The sequence below is a fragment of the Bufo bufo genome, chromosome 8, assembly GCF_905171765.1.
Source record: "Bufo bufo chromosome 8, aBufBuf1.1, whole genome shotgun sequence".
Lineage (NCBI taxonomy): Eukaryota > Metazoa > Chordata > Amphibia > Anura > Bufonidae > Bufo > Bufo bufo.
This window is the reverse complement of record NC_053396.1, coordinates 17,959,884-17,985,214: the sequence shown is the minus strand read 5'-3', so window position 1 is coordinate 17,985,214 and position 25,331 is coordinate 17,959,884. Positions and strand designations below refer to the sequence as shown.

General features: G+C 47.8%; 2 protein-coding genes across 2 annotated transcripts; one reads left to right on the top strand and one right to left on the bottom strand.

Moving 5' to 3' along the window:
* The first annotated feature begins 570 nt into the window (after positions 1-570).
* On the top strand, positions 571-18,073 carry SPOUT1 (SPOUT domain containing methyltransferase 1). The gene is made up of 12 exons (XM_040404848.1): positions 571-610; positions 12,196-12,238; positions 12,608-12,733; positions 13,080-13,239; positions 13,324-13,413; positions 14,210-14,259; positions 14,344-14,474; positions 14,999-15,068; positions 15,518-15,616; positions 15,697-15,799; positions 16,758-16,905; positions 17,872-18,073. The coding sequence occupies exons 1-12, from the start codon at positions 581-583 to the stop codon at positions 17,944-17,946; spliced, it is 1,125 nt and encodes a 374-aa protein (XP_040260782.1). The 5' UTR covers positions 571-580; the 3' UTR covers positions 17,947-18,073.
* Positions 18,052-25,331, bottom strand: ENDOG (endonuclease G). Its single transcript, XM_040404849.1, has 3 exons — positions 24,788-25,331; positions 18,531-18,640; positions 18,052-18,459 (listed from the first exon to the last, which is right to left on the bottom strand). Exons 1-3 carry the CDS (start codon positions 25,265-25,267, stop codon positions 18,177-18,179), a joined length of 873 nt encoding a protein of 290 aa, XP_040260783.1. The 5' UTR covers positions 25,268-25,331; the 3' UTR covers positions 18,052-18,176.

Genomic DNA, 25,331 nt, shown 5'->3' with positions numbered 1-25,331 from the left:
GTCCCAGCGGTGGGACCCGCACCTATTAGACAGTTGCCCCCATTGTCTATGATGAGACAACCCTTGGGCATCAGGAGAGTTGGACTGAAGTCAACAAGCGCCCATATAATACATGAGCCCACAGGAGCCTGAGACGTGGTACCAGGCGCCTGGCTAATCTAGGAGCACCTTGGCATCTCAATATTGCCCATAGGTCCATGTAGAGAGGTTAATGTACCATGGAAGGCTATCTGTGGCTGAGGCTCCTATGGTGGCATCTCTAGCTGTGGCATTTATAGGGCATCATTGATGCCGCATCAATAACTGGACACATTGGGAGATGTGTGGAAGACTTGTAAGAACTTTAGCGTCATTAAAGGTATATTAAACTGATTGATTTAGTGTTTTATTTATTATCAGAATCCGACCCACTTGTAAATTCACTTCTATCCCAGGTTTTTGTGCTTCTGTTATTGCCAGCTGTGGACTCTGGCTGCAATGCCAGGCGCCAGCCACACGAGGGCAGCAGAGGCCCGGCTCACCCCGCGGTTGCTAGGAGAGGCCTGTCAAACCGGAAGTGCTGGCCACACGTGGAGCAAACATGGCGGAGAAGAGACCGAGGCTGGAGCAGGTGAGGAGGGTCGCAAGGCAGAGGTATAGGGAGCGGGGACGTGGAGTCCTCACGTCAGCTCCCGGCTTCCTCCAGTCAGGCCATGTGTGCTGTAGATAACGGTCTAGGCATTGGAGTCTGTACAGACTGAAAGATGCTGGGAGATGTGCCTGTTATTGCAGCTTCCACTTATAGGTGGCCGAGCTGCAGTACCAGACACAACCCATGGACAAGTGTGGCGCTGTTTACTTTTTTTATTCTACATTTTTTTTGCAACCAATTTAAGCTGCATTAAACAGCCCTATGAAGGCACTTTGGCGCTATTGTAATCGCCGCTTCTACTGCAGAAACACCACCAGCATCCACAGAATGTCAGCCCTCACAACTGATCATGGTGCATCTCCGCTACCTGTGATCAGTTTTACACTGAGTAAATCCATTATCCATTCACACGACCGTGGTTTGGTTCCACATCCGAGCCGCATTTTTTTGCGGCTCAGGTGCGGACCCATTCACTTCAATGGGGCCACAAAAGATGCGGACAGTTTCGTGTCCTTGCAAAGATTATAAGTCATGTCCTATTCTTGTCCGTTTTGCGGACAAGAATAGGCATTTCTATAATGGGCCACCTGTTCCGTTCCACAAATTCCGGAAGGCACGCGGGCGACATCCGTGTTTTGTAGATCTGCAATTTGCGGACCGCAAAACACGACACGGTTGTGTGAACAAGCCCTAAGCCTTTAAAGGGATTCTGTCAGCTAGCTTTAGCCTATAGAGCTGAGGACATGCGCTGCTGGATCGCCACTAGCACATCCATAATATACATTCCCCATAGCTCTCTGTGCTTTTATTCTATATATATATGCAAAAGAGGCAAGTAAGGAGCCCAAGGGGCTGTTACCAACGTTTCAGGAGCCCAGCACCGCCCACTGTGAAGGAGCCCAGCACCGCCCGCCTCCTCCGAATCTTCTCCTTGGTCCCGTGATGTCACACAGAGAGCCGTAATTTCGCACATGCTGTGTCGGCTAGGGCTGCAACAAGTACTCAATTAAATCGAGTAATTCGACACAAAAAAATCCTCGATGCAAATATTTTGCATCGAGGATTTGTTTGTGTCACGTGACCACGGAGCGGGAGTTAAGCGTTTGCTATTACTCCTGCTCCGTGGTCTCCCGCTGGTCCGCACTGCACTTGGAATACTCACCTTTCCAGCAGGGGGCCTCCGGACACTTCACTGCACTATCCTCCTGACGTACGCACGCCGTGACCGGACGCGCTGTGTGACGTCAGGCCCAGAGCAGCTCGGAACGATGGAGTGTCGGCGGCGCCCCTGCTGGAAACGTAAGTTGGTGACACCGAGGGGGTGGAGGCGCGACTATGGCCAGGCGCCTGGAGTGCACAGCGTCATAGCAACCAATGACGCTGTGCACTCCGGGTGTCAGAAGGACGGCAGGAGGGCACAAGGGAGAGCAGAGGCTAAGACACAAGGAGAGATGATGGCACAAGGGGGAGTGGAGCTGATGGCACTTGGGCTGATCACACAGGGGGGAACGAAGGGTGTTGGGACTGATGGCAGGAAGTCTGATAAGTTTTTATAAAGGAAAACAGTCTATTAATTCATTTTTTCTTATTAGAGTACTCGATTAATCGTAAAAATAATCGGTAGAATACTCGATTGCTAAAATAATCATTTGCTGCAGCCCTAGTGCCGGCATAGTGTTCCTTCCCTGTGCTAGCATCAGCCTCAGGGAATGAACTGCGCATGCGTGAGATTACAGCGCTGTAAGGCCCCTTGCAGATGAGCATTCCTCCCGCAGCGAGTCCGCATCACAGCACCCGGCCTGACCTCCCAGCACTGATGGGATTCACATAGCATTATATTGATTTATGATGCTATGTAACCCTTAGGCCTCTTTCACATTGTTGTAGGAAAATGTGCGGGTGCGTTGCGGGAACACGCGCGATTTTTCCGCGCGAGTGCAAAACATTGTAATGCGTTTTGCACTCGCGTGAGAAAAATCGCGCATGTTTGGTACCCAAACCCGAACTTCTTCACAGAAGTTCGGGCTTGGGATCGGTGTTCTGTAGATTGTATTATTTTCCCTTATAACATGGTTATAAGGGAACATAATAGCATTCTGAATACAGAATGCATAGTACAATAGCGCTGGAGGGGTTAAAAAAATAAAAATTAACTCACCTTAATCTACTTGATCGCGCAGCCGCCATCTCTTCTGTCTTCAGTCACCTGTGGTGACGTCACTCCGGTCATCACATGGTCCATCACATGATCCATCACCATGGTAAAAGATCATGTGATGATCGGAGTGACGTCACCACAGGTCCTGTTCCTGCACACAGCTAAGATGAAGACAGAAGGAGATGCCGGGCCGCGATCAAGTGGATTAAGGTGAGTTAAATTATTATTATTATTTTTTTTAACCCCTCCAGCGCTATTTTATTTAGCAATCTGTATTCAGAATGCTATTATTTTCCCTTATAACCATGTTATAAGGGAAAATAATAATGATCGGGTCTCCATCCCGATCGTCTCCTAGCAACCGTGCGTGAAAATCGCACCGCATCCGCACTTGCTTGCGGATGCTTGCGATTTTCACGCAACCCAATTCATTTCTATGGGGCCTGCGTTACGTAAAAAACGCAGAATATAGAACATGCTGTGATTTTCACGCAACGCACAAGTGATGCGTGAAAATCACCGCTCATGTGAACAGCCCCATAGAAATGAATGGGTCCTGATTCAGTGCGGGTGCAATGCGTTCAACTCACGCATCGCATCCGCGCGGAATACTCGCCCGTGTGAAAGGGGCCTTACAGTTCTGTAATGTATTGGATAACACTGGCATAATGCTGCCAGTGTTATCCAATATACTCCAGAACTGTAAGGGTTACATAGCATCATAAATCAATATAATGCTATGTGACCCCCGTCAGTGCTGGGAGGTCAGGCCGGGTGCTGCGATGCGGGCTCGCTGCGGGAAGAACGCTTGTCTGCAAGGGGCCTAACTGTGTGACCTCGGAGGAGATTCGGAAGAGGCGGGCGTGGCTGGGCTCCTGAAACGTTGGTAACAGCCCCTTGGGCTCCTTACTTGCCTCATTTGCATATATATAGAATAAAAGCACAGAGAGCTATGGGGAATGTATATTGTGGACGTGCTAGTGGCGATCCAGCAGCGCATGTCCTCAGCTCTATAGGCTAAACCTAGCTGACAGAATCCCTCGTCTTACGTCAGCAAATGGCATTTATCATGTAGAGAAAGTTAATACAAAGCTCTTACTAATGCATTGTGATTGTCCATTTTGCCTCCTTTGCTGGCTGCATTCATTTTTCCATCACATTATACATTGCTCGTATCCAGGGATTATGACCACCCTAGAATCCAGCAGCGGTGGTCGTGGTTGCACATTATTAGGAAAATTGCTGGCTGTGGGAGTGAACATAGACACGCGTGTGCAGCAGCTCCCATCCTCGTACCTGCAGTGCAGCGGTGGCCATAACCCCTGGATATGAGCCGTGTATAATGTGATGGGAAAATGAATCCAGCCAGCAAAGGAAGCAATATGGACAATCACAGTACATTAGTATGTGCCTTGTATTAACTTTCTCTATATGATAAGGGCTCATGCACATGACTGCGTGCTGGCACGGGCACCGACTTTGGGGCAGCCGCATGCGGATCGCGGACCCATTCACTTGAATGGGGTCCGCGAACTGCATCCGACGGTCCGCACCACAAAAAAGTTGTGCATGCACAACTTTTTTGTGGTGCGGAGGCACGTATAGTAAATTCAAGGAAGCACTCCGTAGTGCTTCCGTGGGCTTCAGATCCGTGCCTCCGTTCCGCATCTCCCGTATTGTGGACCCATTCAAGTGACTGGGTCCACGATCCGTGATGTGGGATGCACACAGCCGGTGCCCGTGTATTGCGGACCCGCCATGGCCAGGCAACGGCCGTGTGCATGAGCCCTTAATGTCATTTGCAGGAGTGAGACAACCCCTGACCTCACTGATGTCAGCGGTGTGTCACTCACGAGCGGAAAGTAAGAGGTTGCCGATAACCAGCATCATAATCCTTGCAGCCCAGGCCTTGAAAAGAGTCAAATCTACCTGAGAAGAGTCCTGGTTATACATAATCTCCTGCTCTCCCGCCACCTGCTGATGATTGGCAGTTCTCTCCTAGAGAGAAAGGGAGAAAACTCTGTAGAAGCCGGTCAGTCATCAGCAGGAGAGCAGGAATTCATGGATAACCAGGACTCTTCTCAGGTGGCCGGGACTCTTTTCCAGGCCCAGTCTGCAATGATTGTTGTGTTGGTTCTCGGCAACCACTTACTTTTAAATGACAGATCGCTGAAATCCACTCACCTGTCTCTACTTTATTCTACCGTTAGTATGGGCAGCATGCAACATCCGTGCAGCGGGCCGGACCCATTCAACTTGAATGGGTCCGTGGTATGTCCGTACTGCAAAAAAATATGACATGTCATATTTTTTTGCGGTGCAGAACCATGGAAAGAAACACCACGGAAGCACTCCGTAGTGCTTCCGATGTTCTGTTCCGTGACTCCGTTCCGCATCTCTGGAATTGCGGACCCATTCAATTGAATGGGTCCGCATCCCTGATGCGGAGTGCACACGGCCGGCGGCTGTGGATTTCCAACCCGCCGTTTGCGGGCCACAATACGGCCACGGCCGCCCAACGGGCGTGTGCATGAGGCCTAAAGTTGATGACAGGTTCCCTTTAAGGAAGGCTCCTGTGTGCACTATATATCCTCACTAGTAGTCAATCATCCTATACACTGTGTACCATACAAATAGTAATAATTTACAGTCCACGGCCATAGCTGGTCTGTTCAGATCTGATTTAGCGTCCATTGGTCAGTTACCGTGGGCCCCGGGGTTATGGGGGATGGGGTGCCCGGGTGTCTACACTCAGTGAGAAGTTATGGCTTTACACTCCTTGTTCCTTATCACAGTTAGGCCCCTTTCACACGAGCGAGTATTCCGCGCGGATGCAATGCGGGAGGTGAACGCATTGCATCCGCACGGAATCCTGACCCATTCATTTCTATGGGGCTGTTCACATGAGCGGTGATTTTCACGCATCACTTGTGCGTTGCGTGAAAATCGCAGCATGCTCCTCTTTGTGCGTTTTTCACGTAACGCAGGCCCCATAGAAATGAATGGGGTTGCGTGAAAATCGCAAGCATCCGCAAGCAAGTGCGGATGCGGTGCGATTTTCACGCATGGTTGCTAGGAGACGATCGGGATGGAGACCCGATCATTATTATTTTCCCTTATAACATGGTTATAAGGGAAAATAATAGCATTCTGAATCCCGTAACGCACCCGCACATTTTCCCGCAACGCCAGTGTGAAAGAGGCCTAAGAAGAGCGTAGGAAGCAGTCTCCTCAGATGTGTGAGCTTTGTACATGTTGTGCAAGTGTAGAAGAGCCAGTATGAAGATAACCGATTAGATACGAAGTCTTGTGTCCACACAACATGGAGGTTTGAGGCCTGCAGCCTTCTCCTCCACATATTTTCATTAGATCTACAGGTCTAATGTGTTGGAATCACGCCATAACAAATAGACCCTAAAACTTGGCTCCAGAGTCACCTCCAACTGGGGTTGTCCTCTGCAGGACATTTGAGGCCCATTTTTGTATTAGACCGTGGGCCACTGGAGGATCCTCCATCTCTAGTACTCTGCTGACCCAGTCCACCCCTGTGTAATGTCATTGAGTCGCCTTCATTGTCAGTCTGCTGGGTGACAACCATTATGGGAGCCAGAAGATGGCACAGGAACAACACGGCTCTGCCCGCTTGTTACTGCAGTGCTGCTTCCATTCACTTCATACAGCTGGTGAACAGAGTTGTGGACTGTCGGACACCGGCCACTCAGATCCTGAAGATAGACTATCACTTGTGCCCCATAGCAAGAGCAAAATGGAGCCTTATACCATTCTTGAAGCAGGACAGTCTGGTGAATCTGGTGCGTGGCGTTGCTCCTGCCGATCTCGGTTTTAGGAAGAGTGGCTCTTTAAGAGACCTGCAGTGTTTTATGGTCTACAGTGGTAATAAGTGCCGGCACAATGTAATGTATCTCTAGACTGTCAGATGTGTCCCTATCTATATTGCACATATATAACATTACTGGTAGACCTTCACCCTGTGTAGACATAACGGCAGGAGGAGCGGTCCAGGAAATGTCTGTTTATAAAGCAAGAGACCGTCAGACCAATGTTTTATTTTTTTCTCAAAAGTACGTTAAATGGGTAGACTCACGAAGACCCACGTTCGGGTTCCCCCTCTATGAGCCGAAATGGAGAGTCTCTCAGAAAGCGCAGTTCTATCTCTGGTGGCAATGTTTATTTGGCGATTAATTTTGATATCGCTGTATTCGCACTGACCCACGGAATAAGGTCGTCAAAAACCTTAACAGGATTGCCATATTTTTCAAATTTTACCGCACCCGTTTTCCAATACAAGCTACGGTGAAATAAACAGCGAGATTAAAAATACAACTTGTCCCACAAAACACAAGCCCTTCAATGGCGACGTGAACAGAAAACGAAAACATGATGGCTCTTGGAAGGCAGAGAACGAAAATGAAAAATTTAAATAGACAGTGTCTGGACAGGGTTAGGGCTCTTTCACACGAGCGGTTGCCATGCGTGGAATCCGCTGCGTAAAAGAGAGCCAAGTCCCGCTCTGGACGGAGCATTAACATGATTGATAACGCTCCGCACCTTTCTACTACAAAATGACAGTGAGATAAAGTTGTCACCGTGATTTTGTAGCAAAAAGATCAGAGAGAGGCGCGGAGCGTTATCAATCATGTTAATGCTCCCTCCAGAGCGGGGCTTGGCTCTCTTTCACGCAGCGGATTCCACGCACGGCATCCGCTCGTGTGAAAGAGCCCTTAAGGGCAGCTGGCACTATACTTAGGGACACAGTCAGGGAAAATACAAGGATTCACAATATGGACGCTTCCGTTTCTGTGTGCACCCCTGTGATGCTGTTTTCGGCATCCTTGTGCCTATGATTTAACATGGAGGAGAAGAAAATCCATGAGAATTAAAGTTGGGGCACGTTCTGTTGCAGACCGTATCACAAAGGTATTCTCTCCTGTAAAGCTTGACTTGTAGGGGAGACTACGGTGCCACCACATGGCATACTTGCCAACAGCAGTTGGTAAATTTGGGGTATGTAAGCCCTACCCCTGGGAACACCCCAAACCTGCCTGGATCTGTGCATTTTTGGCCCGGGACAGTCCAACCTTGCCAGGGCTGTCTCTTAAAATTCGGGCACAGTCCCTTCAAGTTTGGGACTCTTGGCAACTATGATATGGCAGCAGTTGTGATGGCTTTGGGACGCTTTGTGTTAGGGGTGGGCGATATGGCCTAAAATCTAGATTGCGATATATTATTTTCTTCTGTATGTATACAAAAAATACAAATTGCAAAACTTTTCAAGAAATGTTTAATATGTGTAATGTGTAACAGATCTTTTTCCAAACAATGTAAAGATGAAGACTAAGTATTAGTAAAACACACATTTCATACATGTATCTCCCCCAGAGCCAGTGCCATCAGCCCCATGCCATTTGCCAATTGCCATCATGAGACATGTCCCCCAGAGCCAGTGCCATCAGATCAGCCCCATGGCCATCCTTTGCAAATAGAATGGAATTGATTTTCATTCGCAAAATATTCTGCCACAAAATCTGCCCCCTTAGGGCTTATTCACACGGCCGTTGTGGGTCCATGGCCGTATTGCGGCCTGCATACAGCGGGTCCGCAATACACGGCCACTGGCCCGTGTGCACTCCGCATCATTCACTTAAATGGGTCCGCAATCACGGAGGGAACGGAAGCACGGATCGGAACCCCACGGAAGCCCTACGGAGTGCTTCCGTGGTGTTTCTGTCTGTGCCTCGGCACCGCAAAAAAATAGAACTTGTTCTATTTTTTTGCAGTGCGGACGGATCACGGACCCATTGAAGTTGAATGGGTCTCGATCCATCCTGGCCACCGCACGGACGTTGCCCATGCATTGGGGACCACAAATTGCAGTCCCCAATGCACGGAATGGCTGCACAACGGCCGTGTGAATAAGTCCTTACATTGCAATAATGGTCACCGATGTCGCATCCAAACCTTCATTTGCTGTTGCCAGCAGTTCTACACGGCCAACGTCCTGAACAGTGGTGTCATCCCACGTAGCAAAACACAAAAGTCCGTACGGTATACAAATAAATGAAGAGATTGCCTAGAATCACACGGCCGTTAAGAATCAGCAAGTAGTAAACCTGAGTAGATTTGCAGACTGTGCCGACTTCTGGTGTTTGGCCATGCGGCAGCCATTAGGTGGAACAGCGTCCTTACCACCATGGCACCTCTTAGTAATACATATTATATAGCATTTCCAGTACATGGTGACAGTGTATAAAGTAAAACACAAAAATGTTATTTTTTTTCTCTATTTCACCAAAAAATTTATACAAATCAAATTACAGTGCATGCCATTAAAAAAGCAGATTTCCTTTCTTTTCCATTCCTTTACAAAAAATATAAATAAAGGTTAGACTGTTCAGGACTGGTCCTCTTCCTGAGATTTTCATGACCAGGCACATTTTTTATTTTTTTATTTTTTTTTATTTACAGTACATACATTTTTGACAGCCATAAGGTTTTTTCGTTCGTTACATAAATCATTTTTAATTGTTGGATTTCTTATGACTGTCATTAAGCAGTGCGGCCAGTGTCACCGCGTAGCCCCATCCTTATCATATATTCACTCCAATAAACATTCTCATCACTTTGGATGTTGTCTAGCCTGGCTGAGGGACTGGGGGGCTCATTAAGGACCATCCACGCTGCTGACTGTAAATGACCAACAAGTTATCAACTAAAAGCCATGTGTTCGTTGCTTCATGAAAAACGTTGATATAGTGTAATAGTGCACAATATAATCCTGTTTTGCCCACTGTATTGTGTAGTAAAATGCACACGGTCAAGTGCACGAGACCGAAAACATTTCCATTTATGGTAGCTGTACGGTGGGCCCCCAGAATCAATTCCACTGGCGCCCCAGTCCGACACTGCTGGGAGTTGTGGTGTTGCAGAAAGCTTAGGAGCCACAATTTGAACGGGCTGCCATTTCCTGGATGGGAGTGCTTGTACTTGTAGTTCCACAGCAGTGTGCTCTTTATTATTCTCCTGTGTTATCTATGTCTATTGAAGCCAAAGTAAAGCCACCTCTCAAAGGGGTTGTCAGAGTTCCGTTCTTACCCCCTCCATTCTAGTGCTGCCACTCTGTGAACCCGCTGTCCCATATACTGCATGTGACAGTTGAGGCCAGTGATTGGCTGCTGCAGTCATGTGTAGTATTTGAGATGACACTGCTGCGGTCATGTGTTGTATTCGGGATGACACTGCTGCGGTCGTGTGTAGTATTTTGGATGACACTGCTGCGGTCGTGTGTAGTATTTTGGATGACACTGCTGCGGTCGTGTGTAGTATTCGATATGACACTGCTGCAGTCATGTGTAGTATTCGGTATGACACTGCTGCGGTCATGTGTAGTATTCGATATGACACTGCTGCGGTCATGTGTAGTATTTTGGATGACACTGCTGCGGTCATGTGTAGTATTCGATATGACACTGCTGCAGTCATGTGTAGTATTCGGTATGACACTGCTGCGGTCATGTGTAGTATTCGGTATGACACTGCTGCGGTCATGTGTAGTATTCGATATGACACTGCTGCAGTCATGTGTAGTATTCGGTATGACACTGCTGCGGTCATGTGTAGTATTCGATATGACACTGCTGCAGTCATGTGTAGTATTCGGTATGACACTGCTGCGGTCATGTGTAGTATTCGGTATGACACTGCTGCGGTCATGTGTAGTATTCGGTATGACACTGCTGCGGTCATGTGTAGTATTCGGTATGACACTGCTGCGGTCATGTGTAGTATTTTGGATGACACTGCTGCGGTCGTGTGTAGTATGTGGCATGATACTGCTGCGGTCGTGTGTAGTATGTGGGATGATACTGCTGTGGTCATTTGTAGTATTCGGGATGACACTGCTGCGGTCCTGTGTAATATTTGGGATGACACTGCTGCGGTCCTGTGTGATATTTGGGATGACACTGCTGCGGTCCTGTGTAATATTTGGGATGACACTGCTGCGGTCCTGTGTGATATTCGGGATGACACTGCTGCGGTTCTGTGTGATATTCGGGATGACACTGCTGCGGTCCTGTGCGATGTTCGGGATGACACTGCTGCGGTCCTGTGCGATGTTCGGGATGACACTGCTGCGGTCCTGTGTGATGTTCGGGGTGACACTGCTGCGGTCCTGTGCAATGTTCGGGGTGACACTGCTGCGGTCCTGTGTGATATTCGGGATGACACTGCTGCGGTCCTGTGTGATATTCGGGATGACACTGCTGCGGTCCTGTGCAATGTTCGGGATGACACCTTTGTGGTTATGTAAACAAAGCCCAGGAGGATCGGAGCGGCTGTGCTGGATCGGAAGGCGGCCTGAACAGCTGATAATAACTTTTAAATAGTTTTTACCCCTTTCCTGCCTTTTTTTTAGGCTGGCTACACAGCTGTCACACCTGTCAGGACCCCAATGTAGCGCGCTAGCATAGAAATAAATGGGGTTACAGCATGACTAGTACATGTACTACACCCTGACCCCGAATCACAAAAAAATCAGACTGAGTTGGATTTCTTGTGATTCTGGTTTCGTGGCAAATGTGCAAGCCGCACTGCGACCCCAGTCATTTCTATGGTAACACCGCCACACTGCGATCCTCGGGTGGGACAGCTTTGTTCTGTACCTTTTTAAAGGACATCTGCCAGAACCTACCCTGATGTAAATGCAGCTGCATATAACTCTTGTCTCATGTCGATATGCTGTGGCAGTCCAGAGATATGAGGTATTTTATAGATGCCATTAGTACCTTGGTGCCTGTTCACACATCAGTATTTTTCCTTACTGACAGTGGGTCAGTAAAAAAATCACGGAGACGCGCACTTCTTTGGTCAGTGATGCGGACCAAACACGCCCATTGAAGTCTATGGGTCCTTGAAAATCACGAACACAACACAGATGGCATCCGTGGTGCGTCCTTCTTCGCGGAAGCCAGATAGAAAATGCTCTTGAAATTAATTTTCCGCTGAGCAACGTCCGTGGATTACTGATGACACACGGAAAGTAAAAACAGACACGCGGACATCTTCGCGGATTAAATAAGGGCGCTTTTTATATGTAAATAATACTGACACAGAAATGTGAGTGAGGCCTAACTTGACAGCAAGCAGAGATCTTTAACAGTGAGGTGTTGAAACACCAATTATATTAGCAAGTTGCAGAAGTGTGCACAGGGCGATCAGAGGGACACTCCCAGCCAAGGGGCGGAGCATGACACTGGCGTTCTCCCCTTGGTGATCTTTGACGTCATGTGTCATGCTCCGCCCCCTCAGGCCCTGGAACAATCTGCAGTGAAAGACTTGACATTTATCTTCACCCTCTGATCGTAATCCATTTTTTTGTGTGTTTCAGGAACCTGAAAAGAAAGTAAACTGGAGAAAACATAAGGAGCAAAGTAAGAGCTCATTTGTCCTTTACATAAGTCTTAAAGGGGTTTTCCAGGTTGAGGATAGTGATCATCCATCTTCAGAACAGGTCATTGGTATCAGATCGGTGGGGGCCACAGCTCTTCAGCAAGCACAGCATCTTCTAAGTAGTCTGCCTCGGCCCATCTCCCCGCGTGCGGTCTGTTTAGTAATGGCGGTGCGGGGTACGGCAGATTTGTTCTATGCACGTGAACCTGCCGTACCCTTCACCGCCGATACTACGGTAGGTGTAAAGAATGTAGAGGCCGCAGCACAACGACGCCGTCCTGAGGTCAGGTTGTCAGTATCCAGAACCCAGAAAACCCCTTTAACTACCTGACGACTTATATGAATTGCAGGAAGAGAGCAGAAAAAACAATGGAGAGAAGCGAAATTGCTGAAAGAGTTAGAAAAGGCGCAACTGCAGAAACGGAAAGAAACCGAGAAGCTGGAGCAGGAGAAAGAAGTGAAGAAGGCATCAGACGGTACAGTCATAATTATGTTACTAGTGTCGCCCTACCACCGACAGCCAGCGAGGGCAGCGCAGCTCCTAAGTCTCCTATTTCCGCGACTATCAGGGCATGCTGGGAATTGTAGTTTTAAACCAGTGGGAGACAATTGATCTACAGAACCTTAGGAAGAATCAAACGTGTGATCGTGTGAAATGGGAGTTCAGGGGCTCTCACTGCAAAAAAAATGCATGCTGTTCTGCTGGGACTTGTGGTGTGCCTCTTTGTATACAGCCCCTGCTGACCCTCGTACTTTTTAGCAGCTCTGCATATCCATCACCCTCGTGTGATAAAGGCGGCTTTCACTGCGTTTCCCCCTTAGGTCGTCTGTATACAGTGAGTGTGGCATTGCCTGGTTCCATTATGGAGAACGCCCAGTCCCCGGAGCTGCGCACGTACCTGGCCGGCCAGATCGCTCGGGCGTGTGCTATTCATTGTGTGGACGAGGTAGTGATATTTGATGAGCATGACGAAGGATCAAAGTACGTACAGCATACCCCAGGGGGCGAGCAGCAATGTCCGCCGCTGTATGTTCTCCGCTGACTTGTCTATGTCTTGTCTTTCAGAAGCCTGGAGGGGGAGTTTGAAGGAGTTGGCAAAAAAGGCCACAGCTGTGTGCAGCTGGCACGCATACTGCAGTACCTGGAGTGCCCGCAGTGAGTACAGACCTGTCAGGGAATATAACGGGGCTGTGCCGAGTTCAAAAGTCATCTGTTCCTGTCCCCCTGTATGAATGGAGCGGCAGGCAGCGCACGATTGATACCGCTCTGTTCATTCTCTATGGAACTGCTGAGCATTGTACTCGGAGAGCAGAAGAATGAACGGAGCCGCAGCGCACATGCTGGACCTGCCTTTCCATTCTCAGGATCGGTGGAGGTTCTGGCAGTCGGGCCCCCACTGATCAGGTCATTATCCCCGTCCTGTGGAAAGGAGAGAACTTTTAACTGGGCACATCTCCTTTAAGGAAAAGTCCGTGAGTAATCCGAGTTAAGCCTCATTCACACATCAGTGATTGTGAGCCAAAACCAGGACTGGAGCCTCCACAGACATAATGTATAAGGGACAGATCTGTGTTTAGAGCCGCACCTGGTTTTGGCTCAAAATCACTGTGTGAATGAGGCATTATAGGAGACATTTGGTGACAACCACTGGCAGCAGCCCACAGTGCATTGCAAAAGTGTTTAACCCCTACAGAAGATAAAATGCTGCTTGCAGAAGTATTCATTAGTACATGGTAGCGTGGTATCTTTCATCTGTATGTACTGTACTTGCAGCTTCCACAACACAGGGGTTAAATACGACTTCCCATTTCAAGTCCGTGGAACATTAGTTGATGTGTCATGGCCACTGTAGTAGTCTGTGGAGCTCACAAACTGCTCTCTTGGTGATGCCCTTTGTTGCTCTTCTACAGGACATGTGTGATGTCTTATACACTCGTCTTTTCTTCCATAGGTACTTAAGAAAGTCATTCTTCCCCAAACATCCAGATCTGCAGTTTGCAGGTAAGTGTACGATATATGGATGACAGGCAGGGAACCTTCCTGTGTTTGGTGTTCGCAATCATTCTCCGTGTTAACCCTTTCTAGGGCTTCTGAACCCCCTGGACAGTCCTCATCATGTGAGAATTGATGAAGAGTCTAAGTACCGGGAGGGAGTCGTGTTGGATCGGCCCATCAAGCCTGGCAAAGGCTCGTTCGTGAACTGTGGCATGAGGAAGGTACTGGGAATACCTGTCATACGCAGCTTTATACCTCTCCGTTTAGTGCTATGAAAGATGTCTTTCTATGTCATACACAAACAAATATCAGAAAGATGAATTTCGACACGTCCGATCTTTTGTTCACAAGGAGATAAGCCGTCGCCAGAGATGTCTGTCAGCAGCTTACGCTGGTATCACCCATGCGGTAAAGCTGCCATGCACCACTAGTCCCCTTTGACTATAATGGGACAGGGAATCGGCATGTTTATGGCATAAGGGACAAATTTTGGGCGGACAAAAACTGGTGCGTTCACCAGTTTTTGTCTGGCCGAATCCCATTATCTGTCTTGGGGTGAATATGGTGAACTCCAGCACGCTGTCCCTCTGCCGGAGCCTGATAGCTTTACCACATGTGTGAAACTAGACTTGCATGTGCACACTCAGCCGAGCATGCATGTGTAAAGGGGGGGGGTCTTGAGATTTAGATGTCTGAAGTGTGTGAATGCTGGTCAGAAGTCTCATCCCTTCTCATGTCTCCACAGGAGGTGCAGATCGACAAGCAGCTTCAAGCCGGAGTCAGAGTCACCGTTCAGATGCAACCTGAGAATCCAGGTAAATAATCACGGCTCACGAGATAGGCATCCAACATTGATATGTTCATTGGACCTGAACCTTCACCCCGATGTTTAGCCTGTAAAGCAAAAAATAGGAAAGAAGCGATGTAGGAAGTAGTAGTTCACACCAGTGAGGGAGGAAGTAGCGTCTTCTCTTGTTACTCCTCAGTATAGTTAGCAGCCTATCCACTTGAATAAAGATGATGTGCAATACCAGCCCATGGACAGGAGAGGTGCTGTTTCTTGAGCGAAAAGCAGACCCTTTTTTTTTTTTCTAGTTATGTAGAACCCCTTTAATTTAAGGGGTAAATAATGGAAAGGATTTCCACTGCCAGGACAAATATTGGTGGGAACAGTACGGGTCTGAACGTCTTCCATACACATCTCTCAGCTATTGCGTCGTTCATCAGATTATTTGTATATTCATTATATATGATCTGTGTCCAGACCGAAAAGTAAGAAAAGGAATTGTGGTCTCACCGCAGCATCCAAGGACTGAAGATGCCATATACTGGGGGTACAGAGTGAGGCTGGCATCGTGCCTCAGTGAGTATCCGGACCCACTCATGACCTGATGTTGTGTGTGTGTCTCATGTGCTAAACATATAATCGTCTTTATATCTCAGGTGCGGTTTTCACTGAATGCCCCTTTAAGGACGGCTATGACCTTACTATTGGAACCTCTGAACGAGGAAGCAGTGTGGAGGATGTGGCGCTGCCAGATTTCCGGTAAGCATCAGGTCCTCTAAAGGGGTTTTCCAGGTGTAAAATATTGATCTATCCTCAGGGTAAGTAATCTATATCGGTTTGGTGGGGGGGTCTAACTCCCAGGACCCCTGCTCATCAGCTGTTTTGTAGAGGCCGCAGCACTCCTTGGTCAGTAACATCACGTGAATGGGCCTGAGCTGCAATATAAAGTACAACCACTGTACAATATATGGCACTGCAGTGCTCACTGTGGCATGGCCGCCTCTTCAAACAGCTGATCGGCCAGGGTGTCGGGAGTCAACCACCCCACCCATCAGATATTGATGACCTATCTTAAGGATAGGATCTGATCCTGTTTTGGCTCCTGACAGATGTCATGTAGCTCTATCTGTCCAGCATTATTCCTCTGTTGTATGTCTATTTTTGGGACTGCCGCATACCCACCAACAGTGCCATTTTTCACGATTGGAACTGCAAAGAGGCGGGAATAACAAATTAAGTTATGCCTGTTGCTGGGCTAGATGCTGTAGTGCATATGTGCATTTGCTTTTTGAATCCTTGTCTTGCCTTACCCTGTCTCGCCCTGTACTTGGCATATCACAGTTTTTCAGTACTGTACACACTATTGATAGATGTGGTCTTGGTTAGGGTCCATTCACACGTCTGTAGAATGGGTCCGCATCCGTTCCGGGTGCGGAGCCATTTATTCTCTATGGGTCAGGAATGGATGCGGACAGCACACAGTGTGCTGTCCGCATCCGCATTTCTGGAGTACGCCCCCGATCTTCCGGTCCGCGGCTCTGGAAAAAAATAGAACATGTCCTATTCTTGTTCGGACAAGAATAGGCAGTTCTATGGGGGTGCCGGCCGGGTGTATTGCGGATCCGCAATACACTACGGACGTGTGAATGAACCCTTAGTGTGAATTTCCAAGGACTATCAGGCAGCACAGTAACCTTATCTTTTGTTATGCTGTCAGACATGCTTTGGTTGTGTTTGGAGGACTTCGAGGACTGGAAGCCAGCGTGGACAGTGACCAGAACCTGGAAATAGAAGAACCTAGTATCTTATTCAGCCATTACCTGAACACATGTCCAGGCCAGGGCAGCCGCACCATCAGAACAGAGGTTGGTGAACACACTGCGGCTTACACGTCTGCAGGGGAGCAGTGAGGAACACTGTGAAATTCTGATGTCCTCCCCGAGGCAGGACGGGAGCAGAATTTAGAAGAACACTTGGCAATAAAGTCTGAATGTCAGAAATGAGCGCTAGATAGTATACTATTGGATCACACCTTAAAAAGCGGTCGGGCTCTGATAATGGTACTTTAGTGAATGGTACAGTACATGCAGTTCACTATTATAAACATGTATTGTTCCTACCACTGGGATTGGCACCAGTCACAAGAACAAAGGAGTTTTACTACAAGCGGTGCCATTCTTGTGTATGAGCAGCCACAGTCCATTCCTATGAATCAGACTTAGCTGCAGTACCAGGATTAGCCTATGGATACAGAGTGGCGCTGTGTGTGGTAAAGCTCAGAAGTAACTAAAGTGACGCACTGTCCATTCAATCAGCGATAGGTTATCAATATACACCGCCTGCACAACCCCTTTAACTGCTGTAAGTAGCATGTGCTAAACATATAGTCATCTTTACATCTCACCGAATGCCCCTTTAAAGGGAACCGGTCACCAGGATTTTGTGTATAGAGCTGAGGACATGGGTTGCTAGATGGCCGCTAGCACATCCGCAATACCCAGTCCCCATAGCTCTGTGTGCTTTTATTGTGTAAAAGAAAACAATTTGATCCATATGCAAATTAACCTGAGATGAGTCCTGTACGTGAGATGAGTCAGGGACAGGTTAATTTGCATATGTATCAAATAGATTTCTTTACACAATAAAAGCACACAGAGCTATGGGGACTGGGTATTGCGGATGTGCTAGCGGCCATCTAGCAACCCATGTCCTCAGCTCTATACACAAAATCCAGGTGGCAGGTTCCCTTTAAGGACGGCTATGACTTTACTATTGGAACCTCTCGCTATCTGTTTCATTTCACGTTTCTTTTTTTTTTTTCCCTCCTCAAGGAAGCCATATTGATCTCACTCACCGCATTGAAACCCAGAATAGAAAGTGCAGTTCAGAAGATCAAAGATGGCTGAACAACGGACTGTGTCAACCAGTATCGGTGGCAGACGAACTCCCCCATTCATGGTGTGGACATTGTAAACTTATGGACTGTACCTACACACGACCAGACCACCTCATCAATTAAATTCTTTTATTATATTTGCTGGATTTTTCCTAATTATATCAAACCACAATGGGTAAGTGTCCACAGACGTCCTAGTGACTGGGCCCCATGTACTGGTGGGTGCAGCTCCAGACGGCGTCACTTCCCTCCCGCCGTGATGGCCTTCAAGTTGCTTGAGCTCTTGAGTATATTGGGAACAAAAAGTAGACCCGAGGCTCGCTCAATGCTCTCTATCGGGACTAAGAAGCGATCCAAGGGGATCTTCTCATCTACAGGGCAGTTCGGCATCACATAGGGCCGCAGTTCTATCTCTCCATTGTACTTCTCCAGGACGACCACCTTGAAGAAGTGCGTGGGGACGGCAACGTGGTTTGCACCAATGACCTGGTATTTCACGTACATCTTCCCATCGACTTCCATTCTGCAAAGTGTTAGAATAGGTCAGTGAGGTGAATGAGGTTACAAATCGTGCATCTGCGTCCTGTGACTTACTTGGGGAGGAAGAGGGGCCCGGTGCACACGTACACGTTCTTGTTACTCCTGGTTAGACCACGGCAGTATTTCTCCAGGTTATTCCAGGCGTTCTGATTAAGATTTGGATTCTGTAAGAATGAAGTGGCCAAAATCAGCATATACAGCAATGGTCTCCAACCGCTGGTACAGAACTACAACTCCCAGCATGCCGGGAGTTTTGTGACTGCTGTAAAGATCATTGTTCCACAGGATTAGGTCTTATTTTCGCGTCAGTGAATCACGGATGTGTGCCGTCTGTGGTCTCCATGGACTGCTTACGTACCCATTGACTTTAATGTGTGTATTCACACATCAGTGGTTTTTCATGGACCATGGTGACCCCACATCAGCGCGCCCTATTTTTGGCCGTGATTGCAGATCTCTCACGCGCATGATGCCATCCGTGTTTGGTCCGTGGTTTTCATGGATGGTTGCAAAGAGATTAATTTTCAACCTCGCAGTGATCTGTGGAATACAAATGACATATGGAGGGCAAAAACTGGACACAAGGACCAAACACGGATACTTCATGGACAAGTGACTGACCATCTTGTCTCGGGTGTCATCAGACATGTGAAAGAGGCCTTAAAAATGGGTTTTCAAGATTTTAATACCTATGATTTATCCTCAGGATAGGCCATCAGTATCTGATTGGCAGAGGTCCCAGACCCCCACCTATCAGCTGTTTGAGATGGCATCGGTGCCCCTGTGACCTCTCTGCCCACCAACACAGTGCCGTACGTAGTATAGTCGCTGTGCTTGGTATCGCACTCGGACCCATTCACTTTAATAAGGCTGAGCCGCTCCTCGGCCATGTGACTGATGACCGTGTCGTCACTGCCCTAGGGAAAGCTGAGAGAAGGCCGCGGCGCTTACAGGACAGCCGGTGCCTTCTCAAACAGCTGATTGGCGGGGGTCCTGGGTGTCTGATCCCCACTGATCAGATACTGATGACCTATCCAGATCATTAGTATTAACCCATAGTGCTGTACATATACTGTGTTATGCGTCTGAGGGTGTGTGGAGCGGGCCTCTGCAGTGGGCCCTCTCCCTACGTGGCGGGTGCCGGGTGTATCATACAGCTGGTGGCTGCCCGCACTGGCAGGAAGCGAGGATCGGTCCTCTCCTGTCATTTAACCCCTCAGGTGCCGCGATCAACGCTGATCACAGCACTTGTGAGTGAAGGTAGAGGGATGCGGCTCCCTCTGACTTCCGATCGGAGCCCCCGCAGTGAAATCACGGGGCTCTGATTGGTTGCCATGGCAGCCTGGACGCTGCTGAAGCGATCCAGGCCTGCCATGGCTTTCTCCATACTAAGCTGTGCACGAGGCATAGCTCAAAATGGAGAATGTAAAAATCCTATTCACCCTAATAGATCTCTATTAGGGTAAATAGGAGAGGGGATCAAAAGATCCCAGGTTCTAGGCCCCTAAGGGGTCTAAAAATGAAAAAAATTATATATATATATATATAGGTTTGTTCCCCCCCCCCCCTTTCCCAAATTTACATATAAAAAATATATAAATAATAAGCAAATAACAATATTGGGTATTACCATGTCTGAACTATTAAAATATAAAAAAAATCCCTGTGCTGTAAACGCCGTAAAAAATGAAAAACACGCAATTACTCTTTTTTGTTATCTTGTCCCCCCAAAAAATGGAATAATAGTGATCAAAAAAAAAAAAGTTTGGTATCGCCACATTTGTATTGAGCCGCAGAATAAGAACGTCATGTCAGTTTTAGTGCATAGTGAATGTTGTGATGTCAAAACTCCCAAAATCTTGGTGGAATTCTGCTTTTTCTTTTTTCAATTTTGCCACACAAAGAATTTTTTCCTGTTTTCTAATACAAGACATGGTAAATTAAATGGTGGCATTAAAAAGAAAATGCATGTTGTCCCGCAAAAAATAAGCCCTCATATAGTTATGTGAACGAAAAAAAAAAAAAAAGTTATGGCTATGGGAACGTGGGGAGGAAAAATCCAAAATATAAAAATGAAAATAGGCCCGGTCTTTAAGCGGTTAAAATAACAGAAACCCTTTAAACAGCAGGACGTCCTTCCTACAGCTTATGCCTATGTGCTGGCAGTATTGGAGATCAGTCGTCTGTGTGACAGTTTCCATTAATATAACCTGGAACCAGCAGCAGGTCTGGATCCTGTAAGGGTTCATTTGCACGTTGCTGTTATTGCCGCAAGTTTTTTTCAAAAAATGACTGACCTATGAATGACCCCCATAAGACGATTCAATTAAAGAGCATCCGTCGGCAGGATCAACCTTCTTAATCCAGACATAATGCCTGGCAGGGCTGATGCTGCTGAATAAATCCATACTGCTCTTGTTGAAATCTGTTGTACTGTTTTTCATCAAAATGAAATTAAAAAAAAAAGCATTTTTTTAATGTTTATGCAAATGAAGGCTTCAGTGCACCAGGGGCAGGCCACAGAGTCTGGGTGCACCTTGGCGCCTCCGCTTTCATGCTCTGTCCACTCCCATCATTGACAGGAGTAGACATCATTCCCGCACCAAGCCTAGCGTCTGTACATGCGCCGGTGCTGTATGGTCCAGGAGCGGGATTACATGGGCGAGCAAGAGGACAACCCTGATGCCTGGCCCAATCGATAAAGCAGAGGAGCACCCAGAGGCTGCACTGCAATTCAGAGTTCAACAAGAGCGGTATGGTGTTAATCAGCAGGATCAGCCCTATCAGGCGTTATGCCGGGTTTATGATGGCTGAGGCTGCTGACAGATGCTCTTTTAAGTGCATTGGTCCAATGATGATATTTTTTCATATTTTGTAAATGAACTGTTGCTTACGGATCTTCTGGGAGCTCACAGGGGACTGTGCACTCAGTTACCACTAGACAGAGCACAGGCAGGGGCGGATTGGCCATAGACTTTACAAGGACATTTTCCGGTGGGCCGATGCCCAGGGGGCCGTCTGGGCCCTCCTCACAGCAGCCAGTGGAAGTTTTTGGGGATGTATTTTGTGATTGACTGTGGTATTTGGCTCGGTTGGGGCGGTATAATGTGCCACAATATGGTGTTGCTGGCCCTGCCGTCCATCAATTTGGACCCAACTACAAAACGGGGCCACTTTTAGTATTTTTTTTTTCCAGGGCCACTTTAAGTTCCCGGTCTTCCCCTGTCCACATGTGACAGGACAGGTCTAAGGCAGTCCATGTGAGGACCATATATAACTTGCCAAAAGTGGGTAAGTCTTTTCTTTGAGAAGTTCTCAGCTTTTCTTCGGTCTGATCCAACCTTTAACATAAAGTATCTGTCAGACCAGGCAATAGGGTGAGTTTTTTTCCTAGAAAAAGCGCCAGCTCTGCCCGTGTCTGGTATTGCAGCTCATCCCCATTCACCTGACTGCAATACCTAACCCAGCACATGAACTAAAGACCCTTTTTCTAGTCTCAAACAATCCTCTATACCAGAACGTCCCCACTTACGTACAGCACTGGAGGCAGCAGCTGTCCCCGTGCAAAAGGTGGAAGCAGGGGGCACTACCACCACTTATGGAAAACTAAATTAAAACTGCACACAAGCACTTGGGACTACATCATATTAAAGGGGGTTTCTGGGTGTTTAATTCTAATCACCTATCCTCAGGATTGGTCATCAGTATCAGATCGGCGGGGGTTTAACTCCCCCTCCGTTTAGCTGTTTGAAGAGGCCGCGGTGCTCCGGTGAGGGCTGCAGCCTCTTCCTATAGACCAGTGACGTCACATCCATTGGTCACATGGCCTACAAGAAGCGTAGTCCCATTCAAGTGAATGGCATGAGCTGCAATATCAGGCACAACCGCTATGCTTGGTAAGCTGCAAGGACCTCTTCAAAAAGCTGATCAGCAGGGGTTCCAGGTGTCGAACCCCAGCGATCAGATACTGATGGCCTATTCTGAGGACTGGTCATCAGTGTAAGGCCCCTTGCAGACGAGTGTGTCCGGATGCGTCCCGGTGCATTGCGGCAAACCCGCGTGAGTAGGTACGTAATTGCAGTCAGTTTTTACTGCGATTGTGTTCCGTTATCGCGCGGGTGCAATGCGTTTTGCACGCGCGTGATAAAAAAACTAAATGTGGTACCCAGACCCGAACTTCTTCACTGAAGTTCAGGTTTAGGTTCGGTGTTGTGTAGATATAATTATTTTCCCTTATAACATGGTTATAAGGGAAAATAATAGCATTCTTAATACAGAATGCTTAGTACAAGGTCAATTGAGGGTTAATTTTTTTTAATTAAATTAACTCACCTCCTCCAATTGATCGCGTAGCTGCCAGTCTCCTGTTCTTTCTTCAGGTCCTGTGGTGACGTCACTGAGCTCATCACATGGTCCATCACCACGGTGATGGACCATGTGATGTGACGTCACCACAGGTCCTTTAGCCGGCAGCTCATGATTAAAGTAGAAAGAAGAGACCGGCTGCTACGCGATCAAGAGGAGGAGGTGAGTTAATTTTTTTCATTTTTTAACCCTCAATTGACCTACTAAGCATTCTGTATTAAAGAATGCTATTATTTTTCCTTATAACCATGTTATGAGGGAAAATAATACAGTGAAAATCGCACCGCATCTGCACTTGCTCGCGGATGCTTGCGATTTTCACGCAGACCATTCACTTCTATGGGGCCTGCGTTGCGTGGAAAACGCACAATATAGAGATTGCTGCGATTTTCACGCAACGCACAAGTGATGCGTGAAAATCACCGCTCATGTGCACAGCCCCATAGAAATTAATGGGTCCGGATTCAGTGCGGGTGCAATGCGTTCACCTCACGCATTGCACCCGTGCGGAAAACTCGCCCGTCTGAAAGGGGCCTAAGGGTCCATTCACACGTCCGTAGTGTATTGCGGATCCGCAATACACCGGGCTGGCACCCCCCATAGAACTGCCTATTCTTGTCCGCAATTGTGGACAAGAATAGGACATGTTCTATTTTTTTGCAGGACCACGCTCCGGAAATGTGGATGCGGAGAGCACATAGTGTGCTCTCCGCATCCCAGTCTGCCTTATTGAGAATGAATGGGTCCGCACCCGTTCCAGATATTGCAGAACGGATGCGGACCCATTTGCGGACGAATCGACCCTAAAGGTGTTATCAGAGATGCGACCTGATCCCGTGCAGTGGCCACTTCCAGGATCATGTGCCTGATGTTGGGCATTTGATCCTAGCCTGGAGTTAGAACTCGCAGCGCGTGCGCGAGTCTGAATCTCCCACTAGCGCTGCGGTAAGAGATAGAGACTCATGTTGTGGGTTCTAATCCCAGCCTCTGGTCACCTGTCCAATGTACGGCACATGATCCCGGAAGTGGCCATTGCGCGGGATCGTGTCACATCTCGGGTAACACCTTTAAACACCTGAAAAACCCTTTACTGAATTACAACCAAATTCTTTATTCGGTGTTCATGGTCATCGGCTGTGCGGTTTTGTAGGTTACCTCTCAAGCAGTCACCATGAACACCGGCTTAATTGGGCAGGCGCATCCCAAACGCACTGTGCGGCCGTAACTTAGGTAGTAATTAGGGATGAGCGAATCGACTTCGGATGAAACATCCAAAGTCGATTTGTATAAAACTTTGTTTCAATACTGTATGGAGCGAGCGCTCTGTACAGTATTAGAATGTATTGGCTCCGATGAGCCGAAGTTATTACTTCTCGTAATAACTTAATAAAGTGATTTCTACTGTAAAAAAATCATTTCCCGAACTCCGACCACTTGGAACCGAACCCGAGTACAGGAAATGTTTTTGTTTTTTTTACAGTAGAAATCAGTTTATGAAGTTATCACGCGAGGGAATAACTTCAGCTCATCGGAGCCAATACATTCTAATACTGTACGGAGTGCTCGCTCTGTACAGTATTGAAACAAAGTTTTATGCGAATCGACTTCAGATGTTTCATACGAAGTCTATTCGCTCATCCCTAGTAGTAATGTTTCAACATGACAGCCATCACTGACAACCAAGGGCCCCATTTCAGCCTCTGGTTATGGTTGCAAGACGTGATCCCACCAAATTCACGTGACCTGAACTTAGGTCGCCATAGGGTTGATGGGTCCTGCATCCTGTAACACCGACACTAAACTGCAGCTGTCTGAATGAGGCCTGACTCCAGTATTACGTAAACCAGTGATCTACAACCCGTGACTCTCCAAAACTACAACTCCCAGCATGCCTTGGCCGTCAGTACTGTATATATAAATCAGTTTCAAGTTTAAGAGAAACCAACCTGAGGGTAAATGTTGCTGAGTATGAATGTCTCATCCATTGCCTTCTGGCTCCACCTGTGATTGGCCGCAGCTGCCAGATGCCCCCGGTCAAACCCACTTCCTCGGTAGTCCGCGTTGGTAGCCTGGTGATAAGGGTGCACAGACTCATCTTCTATGAAATCACAGCCCTGGCGGTTGGCGCTGCCCTTTAACCGTTCACCATTAAGCTGCTCCAAAACCCAGGCTGGGCCCCGAAGCCTGGCATCGTAGCTCAGTACATGGGACTGCCGAGTCTTGAGCTGACTCAGCCCTGGCAGACCAAAGCGGGCGATCCCAGAGGGAGACGGCAGCAACACTTCAGAGGCCGCCTGGACTATAGGAGGGTAGAGGATTTTAGGAGCAGCCTCATCCTTTAGTTTCCAGCTTGTCAGTCCTGCACCAAGTGCCACTCCAACTGCCAGGGAGGCCCCGGAGAGCAGAAGACTGCGTGACCGTCTCATCTCCTTAATGGCTGCGATGCGCCTTCAAAACCTGTCCTCAGCAGTAAGGCAGCTTAGGGCCATC

Excerpts from the sequence above, each read along its gene's own strand:
- SPOUT1 (XM_040404848.1), top strand. The coding sequence starts at position 581 with ATGGCGGAGAAGAGACCGAGGCTGGAGCAG. Across the intron at positions 13,240-13,323 it reads GAGCATGACGAAGGATCAAA|AAGCCTGGAGGGGGAGTTTG; the intron begins GTACGTACAGCA and ends CTTGTCTTTCAG. Across the intron at positions 14,260-14,343 it reads TCCAGATCTGCAGTTTGCAG|GGCTTCTGAACCCCCTGGAC; the intron begins GTAAGTGTACGA and ends AACCCTTTCTAG.
- ENDOG (XM_040404849.1), bottom strand. The coding sequence starts at position 25,267 with ATGAGACGGTCACGCAGTCTTCTGCTCTCCGGGGCCTCCCTGGCAGTT. Across the intron at positions 18,641-24,787 it reads TCAGCAACATTTACCCTCAG|AATCCAAATCTTAATCAGAA; the intron begins GTTGGTTTCTCT and ends TCATTCTTACAG. Across the intron at positions 18,460-18,530 it reads GGGCCCCTCTTCCTCCCCAA|AATGGAAGTCGATGGGAAGA; the intron begins GTAAGTCACAGG and ends AACACTTTGCAG.